Source organism: Trachurus trachurus (genome assembly GCF_905171665.1).
Source record: "Trachurus trachurus genome assembly, chromosome: 1".
Lineage (NCBI taxonomy): Eukaryota > Metazoa > Chordata > Actinopteri > Carangiformes > Carangidae > Trachurus > Trachurus trachurus.
Window position 1 is genome coordinate 35,067,464 of NC_139891.1, and position 18,093 is coordinate 35,085,556.

The following is an 18,093-nucleotide window of genomic DNA, read 5'->3' on the forward strand; positions in this document are numbered from 1 at the left end:
AACCACTCACATTTAAGTGCAGCTGTTTGACCAAGAACATTGAGCCCAAATTCAAGACGTGGATCTGAGAAATCAGGGGCAGGTTTGCTATGTGGGAAAGGTAACAGACTAGTGTTTCCTGAACACAGGGATAAAACATAATTGCTGGCTAATAACAAATTCCCTCAGAAATAATAAAGTTGTCCTTGAACCTTGAACCTGCATTTGTATTGACGTCATGTGTCTGATTTCAGGAACTCTCATAAAAAGAGGAACCTGAAGAAGCTGAAGTGGGAAATTCACATCTTTCCTCATTTTCTATACTGTAACTGATTTAAATGCAGCAGTCGCAATGTCGGCAGCCGCTGATATTCTCCAAATCTTCTGGGTCAGGGTAAGAATCTTTGGTAACACTTTACAATAAGGGTCACTTAATTAACGTTAGTTAGTACATTATTAAGCAATAATTAACTATTTACAGATATATTAACAATCATTATTATGTATTACTTAGGATTAGGAAACACATTAATTAATGTAGCCTATTAGGAAGCAGTTAATTTATGTTTACTACTCAAAGTTAGTCAATACATTATTAAGTAATAATAAAAGTTGAAAAATGTAATTAGTTATCATTATGTATGCATTACTCAGCATTAATTAACACATTAGTTTATGTGTTAATGCTTAATAATGTACTAACTAACGTTAATTAGAGGACGCTTATTGTAAAGTGTTACCGAGTCTTTTTTCATTTTATTCATCAGCCTGTGGTGTGGATACAGCTGTCATGTGATATTGGGTGGTCTGTTTATTGTATACTGTCAGGTCTCAGCTGAAAGCAGCATGGTACCTGCTGAATCAATGCAACTTCTCAGGGGTAAAACTGTTGTTTTTAGTCGTATTTTCATGTCAACAACTTGCAACTTGTCAGATCTTCATGCTCCACTCTGAATTAACCTCTATGGCTTTGGTGGCTCTGATTTTTCTTCTAGCACCACCGATAGTTAGACATCTCTTGTTTTGAGTGTAATGTGTCCACAGTGATTGGATATATAAATTAACGTTTGATGTTTTTGCTGATTCGCTTTTGTAGAGCGCTGCACAGACTTTATTTTAACTTTAATTTAACATAATCAGACATCATGAAGGACCTTGTTGTTGAATGAATCTGCTTTAGAATGATCACTTACCTTTTGGTGGTGATTTAACAAAGATGTCTCTCTTAAAAATGTGAGACTTCAAAACAAATCTGGGTCCACATGTTTGTTACCTGGTACTTCAGCCTGGATTAGGTGCACATGACCATATCTAGATCAATACTGTGGTTGTTTGTGGAGGTATATGGTCTGAGGACCCAGGCGTACGTTGGGCTGTTTATTTTGCCTTAAAAGCACTGACCAATTCAAAATCCTGTCCAGCCCTCAGAGCAGGTTGACACCACTTCCTGATTGTACCAGGGTGGCACCATGCTGGCGGAGGAACTCTTGAAGACCCTGGAGGATTTAAGAGACGGGGAATTCAAGGACTTCAAATGGTACCTGCAGCAGCCCGACGTCCTGGAGGGTTACCACACCATCAAAGCGTCCAAGCTGGAGAGGGCGGAGCGACGGGACACAGTGGATCTGATGGTGCAGACCTGTGGATGTAATGGAGCTCTGGAGGTGATGAAGAAGGTTTTAGAGAAGATCAACAGAAAGGATCTGGTGCAGAGTCTGTCAGACATCAGCTCAGAAGGAGAAGGTTGGTCATGATCTCTACTTCCTGAAGCTTTACATTTATTTAGATGTTCAGGGAAAAAGCCTGTGCAGCGCAATAATACCTTAAGTAATACAGCTATGCATACGGTAAAGTAGCTAAGAGTAAATTCATATGGTTGTTACATACAAGTATTTTATAAATTTCACTGTAATTTATAAATTCCTAATACACCTCGTTGATCAATATATTGTAGTTTTAGACTCACATGTCAATAAATGGTGCAGCTACTGCCAGTTAAATGTATCAAATTAAATAATTTCACCATCAACACAAAACACTGATATTTTTAATAAAAAGCATGACGAAATTTAAATTATTTACATTATAATAAGTTTTAAGTCTAATGTAGTTGTAACTGTCTGCGTGTGTCTCAGTGACTGTTGGTGATGTCGGACAGAGCAGACAGCCGTCGTCTCAGACTGAAGGTAAACAGTTCACTTTCAATTCACTGTCTATGTGACAGTGTGATGTAGGGTTAGCTCAGGGTTGTGCCCACTGACCAGTGGTTGCAGCCCCTTCTTATACTCGATCCTATGCCTCTGGTCATCGTATTCCCAGTCATAAGAAGAGCTCTGCTAGGCAATAAAACGATCAGAGTGCAATACTCAACAGACAGATGTCCCTAAATGGTGTTGTGGCAACCCCATTTATTGTTTTAACTTTAGGAATTTACAACCTAGATCAAGGGTTCATCAAGTTGTCCTTTACCTCACCCCAGGTGTATTGCAGTCAGGGCTCAGGTGGTTACCTCTAGTGGACATTATAGGTTTACTACAAGGTTCAAGCTACAGATACTTCAAAAAACTAATTCACTTCACCAACATTCTTTTTTAATAACAAAGAATGTTGGTATCAGTAAATTTCCACCACAATGTTCTCTGAATTCATGGCATGTTTGTGTGTGTGTGTTTTTTTTTTTTTTAAGTTTCAGTGTATTGAACCCTCGGGGCCACCATAGGTTTGGGCTGCAGGATGATGTTTGTTTTAACTTCCTAACTGGTAATCATGATTATAATCATCATTATTTCATTATGATAACTGGTGGCTAAATACAGCTGGCAACTGTACTTCCGTAGTTCTGAGACAAATTTTATGCAACCAGATTACATTAAAAACACATATTATTTATCTGCCTTGGATTAAAGTGATGGCGTTAAGAGCGGTTTTATTTATATTATACATTTGAGACAAATTTAAAATATAGTGACAAATGTCGGATGATTTTGAGTAAACTAGTGACACAAAAAGCAAAGAGCATGTGACAGCATGAGGATGTGACAACATCACACTATGCAGGGGTCTCCACAAATACATTTTTTTTTTCCTTGAACAAATGATTTTTGCAATTTCTTCATTTTGTTCACACAGATGTGATAGTGCCAGTACCAGAACCACGGCCCGTGTCTTATTACCAACAGCTGCTTCGGTCAAACCTTCAGGATAAATTCATGTGTGCACAGGAGGGGTGGGCGCAGAAGAAGGATGAGCAGCGTCTGGACGACGTCTACACAGAGTTGTACATCACGGCCGGTGGCGACACACATATCAACACACAGCACGAGGTTAGACTCATTGAGATGGCTGACAAACTACCACAGATGGAAAACCCAATTTTACCCAGTGACATGTTCAAATGCCCCACTGGAGGATATAGGCCCGTAAAAACAGTGCTGACCAATGGAATTGCTGGAATCGGCAAAACATTTCTTGTCCGCAAGTTTGTGTTGGATGTGGCTGAAGAGAGAGCCAATCAGGATGTGCACCTCATCTTCCCATTCACGTTCCGCCAATTAAATTTACGGAAGAAAGAAAAGTTTAGTTTGGCAGGGCTCATTCATGAATGTATCAGAGAGACCAGAGACATCAAACAAGAAGCTCTCAATCACATCTTTACAACTTTGCAGTCGTCAGGAAACACCAACTACGACAAGAGCAAATTCAAACTCCTGTTTGTTTTGGATGGACTGGACGAGAGTCGCCTTCAACTGGACTGCTCCACCAGTAAAATCCAGGAGCCAGACTTAGATGTGACAGAGTCCACCACAGTGGACGTGCTGCTGACCAACCTGATCAAGAGGAACCTGCTTCCCTCTGCTCGTCTCTGGATAACCACACGACCAGCAGCGGCCAATCAGATCCATTCTGACTTTGTGGACATGGTGACAGAGGTCAGAGGGTTCACTGACCCACAGAAGGAGGAGTACTTCATGAAGAAGTTCAGAGATGAGGAGCAGGCCAGAAAGATCGTCTCCCACATCAAGACATCACGAAGCCTCCACATCATGTGCCACATCCCAGTCTTCTGCTGGATCACTGCTACAGTTCTGGAGGAAGTGATGAAGACCAGAGAGGGAGGAGAGCTGCCCAAGACCCTGACTGAGATGTACACAGAGTTCCTGTTGTTTCAGATTCATCAGACGAAAGAGAGGTATGACCAGAAGAAATGTATTAAGTACATTAGGTCATTAGCAAAACTTGCTTTCCATGAGTTGGGAAAGGGCAACCTGATCTTCTATGATACAGACCTAAGAGCGAGTGGCATTGATGTGAGTGGAGCATCAGTGTGCTCAGGGGTCTTCACAGAGATCTTCAAAGAGGAACGTGGGAGGAGAAATGATGAAGACAAGATGTTCAGCTTCATCCATCTGAGTGTTCAAGAGTTTCTGGCTGCTCTCTACGTAGAGATGTCGCTCCTGAACAGAAACAAGAATGTGATGTCTGAGCTTGGACAATCGTGTGGTGAACACGTGAAAATGATGTTCAGCAAAACATCGGTGACCAAAGTCCATGAGTTTGCTATCGACAAGGCTCTGGAGAGTCCGAATGGACACCTGGACCTGTTCCTCCGTTTCCTCCTGGGCCTCTCGCTGCCAACCAATCAGAGTCTCCTACGAGATCTGGCGAAAAACCAAAGAACATCACGGACACGGACCAATCAGGAGACAGTCCAGTACATCAAGAAGAAGATCAGTGAGAACCTGTCTCCAGAGAGAAGCATCAACCTGTTCCACTGTCTGAATGAACTAGGTGATCGTTCTCTAGTGGAGGAGATCCAACAGTCCCTGAGCTCAGGACGTCTCTCCACAGATAAACTGTGTCCTGCTCAATGGTCAGCTCTGGTCTTCATCTTACTGTCATCTGGAGAAGATCTGGACGTGTTTGACCTGAAGAAATACTCTGCTTCAGAGGAGGCTCTTCTGAGGCTGCTGCCAGTGGTCAAAGTCTCCAACAGAGCTCTGTAAGTGTAGCAACTTTGTAGTCGTGTCATCTGACCTCACACAACAGACCCTAATGCATGATTATTATAGCAATGTGTTACTCACACAGCTGTTTGAACCGTGTTAGTGTCCTTATCATGTTATACCTCCTTCAGCCTGAGCAGCTGTAACCTCTCAGAGAGAAGCTGTGAAGCTCTGTCGTCAGTCCTCAGCTCCCAGTCCTCTGGTCTGAAAGAACTGGACCTGAGTAACAACAACCTGCAGGACTCAGGAGTGAAGCTGCTCTCTGCTGGACTGGAGAGTCCACACTGTGGACTGGAGACTCTAAGGTTAGATGACTTTAACCATCTGATAGAAATGTATTCTTCTTGTTTTTTCTTTGTTGTTGATGCTGAACATATTCGTAACTTTAAAGTAAACAAAATTAAGTATTTAATTTTTCAGGCTGAATCAAACTGGACTCACAGAGACATGCTGTCAGGAGCTCTCGTCAGTCCTCAGCTCCCAGTCCTCTAGTCTGACTGAAATGGACCTGAGTTTCAACGACCTGAGAGGTTCAGGAGTAAAGCTGCTCTCTGCTGGACTGAGAAGTCCACACTGTAGACTGGAGACTCTCAGGTCAGATCAGTGACCTGACATTAAATATATCTGGGATGATGCAGTAAAACATAAAGTCAATAAAAGAAATGTGTTTATTTTTATTAGCTTGAATCAAACCAGACTCGTGGACAAATGTTGTGAAGATCTGTCCTCAGTCCTCAGCTCCCAGTCCTCTAGTCTGACTGAACTGGACCTGAGTAACAACGATTTGCTGGACTCAGGACTGAAGCTGCTCTCTGCTGGACTGAAAAGTCCACACTGTAAACTGGAGACTCTCAGGTCAGGACAGACTTAAATGCTTTTGCTAGTAAATGTTCACTCCCTCATCAACAAATAAAACTGTGGAGAGCTTCTTAATGTAACGTGAGGACCTCAGGCCGACAGAGTAGCTTCATTAGCCAGTAAGCTAAGGGGAGGTGGTCTGACTCTTCACACCAAAGAATCATGGTGCTAGGACAGCCTGATAGTTTCCACTCATCGCTCACCACATGTAGAGCTAATGACTGTGAAGTGCCGACCCTTCAGTTCACTCCACACAAAGCGAAGTTTTATAAGTGATCTTATATTTTGACCACAGACAGATTAGTAGTATATACGTCCTCTGGATGATATATAACATTAATCCTTGATTGTTTTTATTTCCTATTGTTTTCATTAGTTTGAACCAAAACAGATTCACAGAGGACTGTTGTGAGGAGGTTTCATCAGTCCTCAGCTCTGAGTCCTCAAGTCTGACAGAACTGGACCTGAGTAACAACAACCTGCAGGACTCAGGAGTGAAGCTGCTCTCTGCTGGACTGAAGAGTCCACACTGTAAACTGGAGACTCTCAGGTCAGAACAGACTTTAATGCCATTATTAAAATGACCCAGCTGAGTAAACTAAGCAGTCTTGACACTCTGGTGTCACCAGATTTCCTACAGATGAAACAAAACATTTGAAGTGTTTGTTGACATTTTGTAAAACATGTGCAAGCGTGTACGTTCGGCTTAGCATCGATGCTACATTCGGTTTAGCATCGATGCTACGTTGGGTTTAGCATTGATGCTACGCTCTGTTAGCGTCGATGCTACTCGGTTTAGCATCTGTTTCTGTACCCGTCCCTTCTCGTCATAGAGGCACCATTCCGACAATGACCGTCGGAAAGCAGAGAATCCCGCGATTCAGATGCAGTTTACAGCTCGTCTCTGTCATGAACGGTTCAGGAGATACTTCATGTTTTGCACCTAAGCAACACTCATTTTCAGAGGGTTTAAGTTGCAAGTCAACTTTAATCATCATTTACGTGCCTTTTCTCAATTATCTGGACTGTGAAACTTTGGGAGATTGTTTTTGAATGTCATTGCTTTGAAATTAGGGTAAAACATTTTTTGGGATGAATAGATAAATACAGTATATTTAAATACTAATAATCATCATTACCATCATATCATCAACTTATTCATTACAAATAATGTGCGCCCCTTTCTTCTTTACACTGCGTTTTCAGTAATTTGCTGAGTCTAGACCATTCTCAGCTAAGTGGAATTGATAAATGCTGAACTTTGTCATACTATTCTTAGACAATAAATTCAAATCATGTAATTTTCTCTGTATTAGGTTGGATCAAACCAGACTCACAGAGAAATGTTGTGAAGCTATGTCCTCAGTCCTCAGCTCCCAGGCCTCCAGTCTGACAGAACTGGACCTGAGTAACAACGACCTGCAGGACACAGGAGTGAAACTGCTCTCTGCTGGACTGAAGAGTACACACTGCAGACTGGAGACTCTAAGGTCAGGAGACAACTTCAGCGTTTTACTTGATGACTATTTATTCTAATTGACAAATTCACGCCAACGAAACAGGAAAAAGAAGGATGCCCTCTGATAAACAGGATCTATGTGTGTCTCTGCAGGTTGTCAGGATGTCTGATCACACCAGAAGGCTGTGCTTCTCTGGCCTCAGCTCTGAGCGCCAACCCCTCCCATCTGAGAGAGCTGGACCTGAGCTACAACCATCCAGGAGCCTCAGGAGAGAAGCTGCTGTCTGCTGGACTGGACGATCCAGACTGGAGACTGGAGACACTCAGGTAGGAACAAATACTGATGTGTTGAAATGAAGTCATATGTTTGAGAACTGAAGTTGAAGGTTATGATGGTGTTGGCCAGAGTGAAGGCTCTGGATTCTTCTGAAGGTTCATTCTGACCCTGTTTCCTCCTCCAGGCTGGAGCAGGGTGGAGAACAGAGGCTGAAACCTGGTCTGAGGAAATGTGAGTGTGTCCTTGTTTGAATTAAAGACCTTTGCTGTGCCTTAATTCAAATACTTCCATACTTTAACTGACTAATTTGAGTATGTAAGTGCGTTCACACTGACAAGTATGGCAAAATTCAGTGTGCCACAAGTACCTTCAGCACTCAAAAGAGTCAAAGTTGAGGGTGGAGCAATGGATACGTCCCACCCTCAGATTATAATATATGTAAATCACCATACTAGTAAGAGGAGCCAGCTGACAGGTGGCCCACACAGGCAAAAAATAAATTGTAGATGTGTTGATGGATGACAATGGCAGTCCAAAACAAGAAGACGTTGGCAACCATTACAATTGTTAGCTCAACGACAGTATTCGATTTGAGACAACGCTACGCACTACTGAAGTAAGTAGTATACTACATGCAGGGTTGGGAGGGTTACTTTAAAAATGTATTCCAGTACAATTACAAGTTACCTGTTAGAAAATGTAATTAGTAACTTACTCTAATTACCACAAAATTAAAGTAATGTAACGGATTACATTTAGTTACTTTTGGATAACTTTAATACCAAACATGCAAATTCAGTCACGCAGCCATCACGCATCAATCCACGCAGAGGAAACAGGAAATGAAACGCACCGAGCATCCGCTAAATTTCAAAATAAAACACAATGGATAAACTCTCGATTGTAAATCATCACTTTATCAACATTAGTGACAGCCGCGGCACAAACCACGAGTTAATACACACTCAAACCGAAGCAACAATAATGTTAACTGTACTCAACAAGCTAGTATTACAAGGTTTAAGTTACAACAGATATGACAGACAACCTGGGCTGTGTGTGTGTGTGTGTGTGTGTGCGCGTGTGTGTGTGTGTGTAAAGAAGAGAGGGAGAGAGAGAGAAATAACCTGTTAGCTGTTAGCTACCGTAGCTCAGGCGTCGGTCTCCCGTCAGGTAAAAGCTGCCGTTTATTCCTCAAATGAAGCTCATTAAGTTGTTGAGCCTCTCCGGTACAGTTATCCATCACTGCTGTTGAATTAGCCGCTAAACTGCTGGACGCTAAAACCGAGGGGCCGTCTTTGTTTACAATTCACGAAAGCAACGTGAACTTACGTGCCGCTCACACTCAGTAGAGTTACGCAATGAATGAGGCAGCGTAGCCTCAGCCACACACACACCGTACGGGCAGAAGAGGCAGAGGTGCTGTGTCTGTGTGCCTCACCTCTGAAACTACAACGAGACGGCGAGTGGCTTCTACGGCCGCTCTATAGCCTGTGGTTGATTTTTAAAATGTGAAGTAATCAGACAAGTAATCTCCGTTTTTATCAAATGTACCGGTAATCTGATTACAGGTTTTTTTTCTGTACTTGTAACGGACTACAGTTACCCTTTTTTTGTATCCTGATTACGTAACGCCGTTACATGTAGTCCGTTACTCCCCAAGCCTGACTACATGACAGTGTACTCATGGAAGTATTTGAATTGAGCCAGAGCTCCTCTCTATCTGCAGACAACTCTCAGTTTGCATGAGCTGTGTTGTGTTCTCTCCATCAGACGCCTGTGAACTGACTCTGGACACGAACACAGTTCACAGGAACCTCAGGCTGTCCGACAACAACAGGACGGGGATGGTGGTGGCGAAGGAGCAGCCGTATCCTGATCACCCCGACAGGTTCGACCTGTGGCTTCAGCTGATGTGCAGAGAGGCTCTGACCGGACGGTGCTACTGGGAGGTGGAGTTAACACGGAGGATTTATCTGTCAGTGGCCTACAGGGGAATCAAAAGGAAAGGAGACAGGAACGACTGTGTGTTTGGACGCAATGATCAGTCCTGGAGTCTGACCTACACCGACAGTGACAGTTTCTCTGCCCGTCACAACAAAACGATAATCCGCAACAAATACTTCTCCTCTCTCTTCACCCCCTTGCTCGCCAACAACATACACTTCAGAGTAGGAGTGTATGTGGACTGTCCTGCCGGGACCCTGTCCTTCTACAGAGTCCTCTCTGAAGAACAACTGATCCACCTCCACACCTTCAACACCACCTTCACTGAACCTCTGTACCCAGGGTTCAGGTTTACGCTCGAGGAATCTTCAGTGTCTCTGTGTTCACTGTAAGAAAGACCAGAATGTACACAAACACCTCTACGTCATAATGTAGCTGCTCCTGATTCCAAAGAAGCACACCCCTGAGCGATTCTGACGTCCTCTGAAGCCGTCAAACACATTAACATTTCAGTGAAGTGTTAATTTCGTCAGACGAGATGAGACGGAAAAATATTCGTCAACAATGGTTTTTTTCATGACGAAGAAGAGACGAAATCAATGCCCTTAAACACTGACTGTGACGAAATTAACACACATTTTTTGTTGACGAAAAAAGACGAGACAAAATCCACTTAATCAAATAAAAACTTAATAAAATGTCTCTTTCTTTTTTCGTCACAGACTTTTAAATTACAATCCAAAAAGTGCCTTCACTGGATGCATGTCAGGCTTTTTTTGCTGTCTGTGCTAAGTGCGGCGAGTAGGCTACAAACTGGCTAGGGGGGCGCATGGCCATTGCAGGGGGCGTGCGGGCACTGTAAACCGGCAGCGCAATCGCAGCGAAGCTCCGAGCAACGGAAATCATGTGCGAGCCGGAGCCCTCCCGTTCACATCATTGCATTTGTCAATCGCTGTGTTTTATTTTGAAAATTAACCGGATTCTCTCGCTGCAGGACCGCACGCTGCTGTGCCACTTTATACACAAACACAGATTTCTCAAAACCAAACCAAAGTTTAAGGGATTTTTATTTGAATTCAGTTATCTTTTCAAGTCTCTCAAAAATACCAAAAAACTAACTGTTTCTTTAATATTACGACAAATGTTTGACAATAATGAATGTACAGATTTCTACATGACCAATGTTTTTTTTGTTTTGTTTATTTAGATGTATGTATTCTTTGTTTGTTTTCTTATTGTTATTATTTTTTTATTCCTATAATTTCTCCTGATTAATACCTTGTCAGCTATTTCATTATAAATCTTTTTGTCCAACCTCATGATTGTACTGTTCTTTTATTTTTAGTAAAGAAAGAGAAAAAAACAAATCTTTTAAATAATATCCATTCATTTTTACTGTCATTCAACTGTTATTCACTTCAGAGGAGGAAGTAGGTGTTGTTTGCTTGACTTCCATCTCAAACCTTTGACTTTCAGCCTTGGAGACAAAGTTTTGGGCCCAAAGTTAACGTCTTTAGGTGTCCTGTCTGATGCCTGACAGTAAAACATGTTGTAAAATCATCAATGTATTTTAATTGGTTGTTTTAAACCTTTTCACCACTTTTACTGAACATTTCACGAATAATAGACATTTTAAAACTTAAAAATGTGTTTATTTATTCATAAATAATATTTGTTTTTTATCCTTTCAGCCTGAACTAGATCACACCTTTGAAGTAGCCTACACATTCTTGTTTTTTGGTTTTATTCTCTGCCTGTAACCCCCACTTACAGTATTAACAGGACTCAGGTTACACCTCAGTGAGGCCATCGGGCGTAAGGTGTGATGTGGTTAGAGTTTGCACATAAATCCATCTCACTGCAAACATTTACATGTAAGTGTGTTATTTCACAGAGTGTGTAAATCTTTTGAAGTGTGCACCAGAGTGGTACACTACTGAAGCCGTCAGTGGTGAGGAGAAAAGTAGTGTTTAATTTATAAAACCTACTGAGAGTCGAGTTGAAGAAGCATCTGTTTGAGTTTAATTGGAAGTGTTTAACCATCTACAGTGTTGCCGTCAGGAAACATACCAATTTTTGGCCTGTCACATCTCCACAATGCATCCATTTCATGTAATTATTTTAAAAAATAAAAAAATTTAAAAAAGAAGAAGGAAGGAAGACCATAGAGAACCAATAGCAATGCTTTAAGCCATACTGAAACCCCTTTTTTGCAGACTTTTTCAAAGGAAGTTTGCCATTTTGCTCCACTAAACCAGTCTGAAAACAACATTTTCCCCTTTCACCTGTTGCAACACTGTAAAGGTAAAGGTACTTTATTTGTCACATATACAGCTAGTACAGTGAAATTCTTTCTCTGCATTTAACCCATCCCTGAGGAGCAGTGGGCAGCCGTGGTGCAGCGCCCGGGGACCAACTCCAGATTATGAGCCAGTGCCTTTGGTCAGTGGCGCCGACTGGAGGATTTACCTAGCGATATGTTTTTAGTACCCGGAGGAAACCCACGCAGACACGGGGAGAACATGCAGAACATGCGGGGAGAACATGCAAACTCCACACAGAAAGGCCCTGGGCGGCCCGGGATTCGAACCCAGGACCTTCTTGCTGTGAGGCAACAGTGCTAACCACTGTGCCACCGTGCCGCATTAGCCTAGAGAAAATTACAGAACATCTTTTAAATTACAAACTGCATGAATTATAACGAGTTCAAGCTATTTCATATTTTACATAGATGTTTATGAAATGAATTATGATTAAAAAAAAAAAAAAAAAAACGTCTTTTTCACTATGGTAGGCCTACAATGTTGCCTACAGGCTACAAACCCCAAAAACAAAAAGAAAACAAATGAAAAGTATTTAAATGATGTTTATTTAGTATATTTTAAGAAATTAAAAATACTATATAAATTGTGGGAGGAGATTCATTTTAAAAGTTTTACAGTTATTGAAAGATAAAGAGTGATGGACTTCATAATTTGTATTGAGTCTAAATCAACAAAAGTTTCAGCAGTATTGGGGCTACATTGTGGTGAAGTTTCAAAACTGTAGCATCTAACGTTGGTTTGGTAGGAATTTTTTTAAACGCTTATAAGAAGAAAGAAGAAATCCTAGGAATACAATGGGTCCGGGCTGCAAAATAAACTCCAGCTCAGTAGGCGGCGGTAATGCTCCATGAAACGGGAAGTAGGCTAGTAGAAGAACCGGGTCAGGCTGTTATTCATCCCGGGTCAGGACCAGGACAGTCTCGTATCATGGTCGGTAGTACCGGAGTCTGAAGGTGAGCGGTCCTCTTCTATTAGCACGGGTCACTTTAACTCTAACCCGGTTTGTTTAATAATGTGTTTTAACCCGGGTGAAGGTGAAGGAGAAGTCTGAGCCGCTGGAGCTCCGTGAACCAGAGAGACAGAAGAGATAAAACAGACTGGTCGCAGGTCAGAGCTGAACCACCAGGTAGCAGGTTATAAAACAGTCTGCTGCGGTTGTTTAACAGCTGATCGATCAGATTATTTAACATATAAATAACTGTCAATCGATGATGAAAATAATCGATAGCTGTTACACACACAATAATCATAATAAGACTCAATAAGACTCTTTTTTGACTTTCAACAGAATAAAAAGTTCACAAAACGTCCAAATCGACACAGAACAGTAGTAGTAGTAGTGACCATGAAAGAAATAAAAACATTAGATATAATAACAATAATAGGTAATAAATAAAAATATTAGGCTATAATAACAATAATCAGTAATAAATATAAACATTAGGCTGTAATAACAATAATCAGTAATAGGTCTAGAATAAAAACCATAGACATCAGATGGAACAACAGGAAGTGGGAAGATAAACAAAACAAAACACTACAAGTAGAGAGGAAAATAACCCATTTGTACAGTTTCTACATTTTGCATAGGCTATTTATTTTATTTATTTAAAGGTTTAAGGATCGGGAACATTGCACATTAATAAAAACATTTAAACAAATGTGAACATGCCAGAATTAGCCGGAACTTTACTTTGGTACAGTTTTTTTTTCCTATTTATTCTATGTCTAGTATTTTATCTCATAACATATTGATGTACAGAAATTTATATGGCTTTATATTGTGTAGTTTTTTTTTTCTTACTTTTCTTATCTCTGTTTTATTCTACTCTACTATGCCCATATACTATATACTATATGCTACAGGATACTTGAATTTCCTTTGGGATGAATAAAGTGTTTCTAAGTCTAAAATATAACAGGTACAATGATAAATAATGAATAACAACAAAGACATGATGATAATAAAGTTTACCAAACCAAACAATCTGGTAAACAAGTTAAACCAAAAAATAACCGAAGGACTGAAACCTAAACTGGTCTGTGTGTGTGTGTGTGTGTGTGTGTGTGTGTGTGTGTGTGTGTGTGTGTGTGTGTGTGTGTGTGTGTGTGTGTGTGTGTGTGTGTGTGTGTGTGTGTGTGTGTGTGTGTGTCAGCTCGGAGCAGCTCGGTCCGACATGGGCGTGCGTCAGTTCTGGCAGAACTACAAAGTCCTGATTGTGATGGTTCCCAGTCTGGGTCTGATCCACTGGGGCTGGTACAACCTGAAGTCGAGCCCCGTGCTGCATCCGCCCAGACAGGACTTCATCCCCGAGCCCGGCATCGTCACCTACGTGTTGAACTCCAAGACTGACTCTGCTCCTCCTCCTCCTCCTGCTGCTCCTCCTGCTCCTGCTGCTGCTGCTGGAGCCAAGACCAAGTGAACCAGAACCAGAACCAGAACCAGGTACGAATTTATCAAGTTTATTAGGCTGTCTTTACACTGCACGGTTCAAGTGGCCCAATTCCGATTTTTTCCTCTCAAGTGGCTCAGATCGGATCTGTAACATGAATGTGTAAACGGGACAAATGCGCATTGAATCGGATATTATCAGATCAGATTCAGGCCCCCGTTGTATGTGGAAATAAATCAGATACAAATCGGATCTCTGCCAATACGTCTGCAGTCTAAACAGACAGATCGGATCTCTCCTGGCAATGCGTGTCATACGTCTTCAATGATAATATTAATTCACGTGCTCGCGTGTCTCGCTGAACCTCTGTAGCCTGTGATTGACACGTGGGGCTGACCTGGGCTACTGTGGCCAGCTGTGGTCACTGTCACAGGAGTTACAGTGTTTAGTTTTTGTAGTGTACAGCCACTTCACTAACGTTATTTTGTAAGGACAGACGTTCACTTTGTAAGTGACGTGTTGGATATAAACTCTGAGCACCAGACTCACCTTCGTTTAAAAATATTATGGAATCATAACGTGACAATCTCCCGTCTTAAAAAAAAAAAAATCACAAGTTTATTTCCAGCGAGTTGTTTCATGCAAGCACAGCAGGTGTAAATGCAGATTATCAGATAGAGAACATGTTTAAATAGACAGTCAAAAAAATCGGATATAGGCAACAAATCGGAATTGGGCATCAAGGCCTGCAGTGTAAAGACAGCCTTAGTTATCAGGCGTCTGACTCAGACTTTTAGCAAAGTGTAGGACTGAATCTGAAGTGTCGGTCTCAGAGCTGAGTTACAACAGGACTCTGAGCCCTAAACTGAATTTTAGATGACGTCACTTCCAAATTTATTAAAATTACCAATCACTGAAGAGGAATCCTCATAGAAATATCCTAGAAATGTGTCTATGAAGAGTTAAAGTGTCGATGGGAGTGTATATTCAACCATATTTTGACAATAGTCTATATAATAATACAAAATATATGCATTGGGTCTGAATTCCTAATCTTTCCAATTGGTGATTTCCACCTTAACTCAGCTCCATGTCCTGCTCTGTTCACATGAATATCATTAGATCATCAAACAAAACCACGTTGAACGTCCTTCTGCTCTTAACAGTTTTGCACACGTCTCTCTCGCCTCAGTGCCGTCCCCTACTGTCAAACCCTAACACCTAGGACACATCTGGAGTCTCTGAAACATCTGGGGGAGGAAGTTGATAAAGAGCTTTTATTCTTAAGTTTGAGTGTGTTGCTCTAAGACTCCTCCAACCCCTGGTCCACAACAGCCAACACAGCACAGAGTCAGAGCTGCAGTTACCGTAACGACCACAAGGTGTCGCTGTAGGACAAGATATAAGCTCTACTGGATCAGATAGATAGATAGATAGACAGACAGACAGACAGACAGACAGACAGACAGACAGACAGACAGACAGACAGACAGAAAGAAAGAAAGAAAGAAAGAAAGAAAGAAAGAAAGAAAGAAAGAAAGAAGAAAATTGACTAAATTACCAATTATTTTAAGGAAATACTAACATTTCAAGCCGCTATATTTTATAAATGTAGCATTAATGCATCTCTGAGCCGGTGTCGGTGTGAACCGTGGAGCTGTGAATAAAGTTGAGTTTGTACTTCCTGTCCCTCAGACCGGGTCATGAAGCCTCAGTCGTGGCTGCGGAGGAACTGGCTGTGGGTCGGGGGCGGAGCCTTCGTGTCCATCCACCTGTTGACCTGGCTGCTGCAGACCACCATGAAGAGCGCCGTCCGCTCCGAGGCCGCGCTGCGCCACAGAGACCAGGACCGAGGACCGGACTAAGACCTGGACCGGGACCACAGACTCTTACCCAGACCCCGGTCCTCGTGTCTTCACATGGACAATGTTAAATTATTCACCGCTGCAGGGACAGAGTCGTTTGTTGTTTGATTCATGACTCACTTGTGATTTACAGTAAATATATCGATCAATAAACCAATCAAACAATCAATAGTATCAGTTGATTAAGGAACATGGAGGAGGAAATGTAAGGCTGTTTGCTGTAACAGTTTAAACCTCTTAAAGGGATAGTTCAACATTTTGGCAAATTGGCCCATTGCCATAATCGCTATAGTCATAGCAGCAGTAGGTTCGTTACCTTTATTTGTCGGTGTAAGCTATTTTTAGAACGGAGGAGCGGAGCGGCAGGCTGTTCAGAGCTACACTATGGAGGCTAATGGAATTTCTTGGTTTCCCTCATCAAACTCATCAAATACAAAATCCCAAAACTCCAAAACGCTTTCGTGGACAAGTTGTGACCTGCACAATCACCACGCTATGAGATAATAATGGAACGTTACGAAACGGAGCCGTTTTCGAGGTAAATACAGAGTCTGCTTGCTGAAAAACTGTCCCTGAACGCAACGCGCATCAGCGGTTTTGCATGAATTTACCTCTAAAACAACTCTGTCTCGTAACGTTCCGTTATTATCTCATAGCGTGGTGAATGTGCAGCTCACAACTTGTCCACGAAAGCGTTTTCGTGGTAATTCCATTAGCCTCCATAGTGTAGCTCTGAACAGCCTGCCGCTCCGCTCCTCCGTTCTAAAAATAGCTTACACCGACAAATAAAGGTAACGAACCTACTGCTGCTATGACTATAGGGATTATGGCAATGGGCCAATTTGCCAAAATGTTGAACTATCCCTTTAACTTTAAGGTGTTCTGTGCACCTGAACGCACCTCAAACAGACGGTGCGTTCACAGGCAGCTCGTTAAAGTGGCCGCTGACCTGAACCAGGGGGCGGAGCCCAAGGGGGTGGATCGGACTACACACAGGCGAAGCTCACAGTCGGCCATATTGGAACGGGCAATTCGCACAGACACTTGCATTAGTTCAGGTGGGTGGTCCTGTCCTCTGCACTAAAAAAACGATTCATAACTCTGAAAAATACATCAGTATGTAGCTATTACTTTAACTATCTGCATAATGTCACTATAATGTTACTTTTATAAACAAAAGTACATGATTAAAATTATTCGTGATTTTAAGTATGCTGCATCATAACTGCATAAACGTTCATAAAAAATCAAACCGTTTTGAAATCGGATAAAAACTGAGCAAGTTATGGTTATTATAGCAGAACATGCAGCATAGGCTTAGTGCTCTGAGGGAGAGAGTTGCCCGTCCCAAGACGGCCGCTGTGTCATTGGGCAGCAGCGGCGGGTGAGTCATCTTGTCTTCTTATATATATCCATGGCGGAGCCTGTTTGGTTTTCACAGCATCAACCATGATGATAAAGATCCATTCAAAGACCGTGGGACGTCACAGCGTCGCTCTGGTCGGACGTGAAGCTCACAGACCTGGCTGAATTTACTTTATTGAATCTGTTTCGTGTGTCTGTGAAAAGAAACTTTGAAGGTTTAAATCACTGAAATATTGGTAACTCTTTAATTTACAGGCCATTGATTACATGATAATGCCAAGAAATAACAATTAACTGCGTCATCATAATGTCTAGAAATAGCCTAGATTAGAAATAACGGTCAATTTCATAGTAATGTCAAGAAATATGGCAAAGAAATAACGATTGACTGCGTAGAAATTACACAGAAATACAGTCAATTGCAGCGACTTGGTGGAGAAAAATTATGGTTTTTCCCAAAAAATCAAAGCATGAAAAGCATCTGTAATCTTTTGTCTTATGAAAAACATGACATTATTATGAAATTGACCGTTATTTCTAGGCTGTTTCTTGACATCATGTAATTAATGACCTGTATATTAAAGGGTTACCGAAATGTTTGTTTCACTTATTAGTTTTTCAAC

At 41.7% G+C, this 18,093-nt stretch overlaps 2 protein-coding genes across 4 annotated transcripts; both read left to right on the forward strand.

Moving 5' to 3' along the window:
* Nucleotides 1-331: 331 nt before the first annotated feature.
* On the forward strand, nucleotides 332-9,915 carry LOC310989344 (NACHT, LRR and PYD domains-containing protein 3-like; the record flags this gene model as incomplete). The annotated part of the gene is made up of 11 exons (XM_083976377.1): nucleotides 332-373; nucleotides 1,440-1,722; nucleotides 3,118-4,978; nucleotides 5,114-5,287; nucleotides 5,403-5,576; nucleotides 5,664-5,837; nucleotides 6,217-6,390; nucleotides 7,157-7,330; nucleotides 7,453-7,626; nucleotides 7,761-7,807; nucleotides 9,350-9,915. 11 exons carry the CDS (start codon nucleotides 332-334, stop codon nucleotides 9,913-9,915), a joined length of 3,843 nt encoding a protein of 1,280 aa, XP_083832503.1.
* Nucleotides 9,916-12,742: 2,827 nt separating this feature from the next.
* Nucleotides 12,743-16,274, forward strand: LOC310986976 (uncharacterized protein). Of its 3 annotated transcripts, none has more exons than XM_083973112.1 (3): nucleotides 12,743-12,800; nucleotides 14,004-14,293; nucleotides 15,936-16,274. In XM_083973112.1, the coding sequence occupies exon 2, from the start codon at nucleotides 14,025-14,027 to the stop codon at nucleotides 14,268-14,270; it is 246 nt and encodes an 81-aa protein (XP_083829238.1). In that variant the 5' UTR covers nucleotides 12,743-12,800; nucleotides 14,004-14,024; the 3' UTR covers nucleotides 14,271-14,293; nucleotides 15,936-16,274. The 3 variants fall into 3 exon arrangements, with proteins under 3 accessions (XP_083829238.1, XP_083829239.1, XP_083829240.1); XM_083973113.1 differs by lacking the exon at nucleotides 12,743-12,800 and adding an exon at nucleotides 12,876-12,980; XM_083973114.1 differs by lacking the exon at nucleotides 12,743-12,800 and adding an exon at nucleotides 12,882-12,973.
* Nucleotides 16,275-18,093: the final 1,819 nt, after the last annotated feature.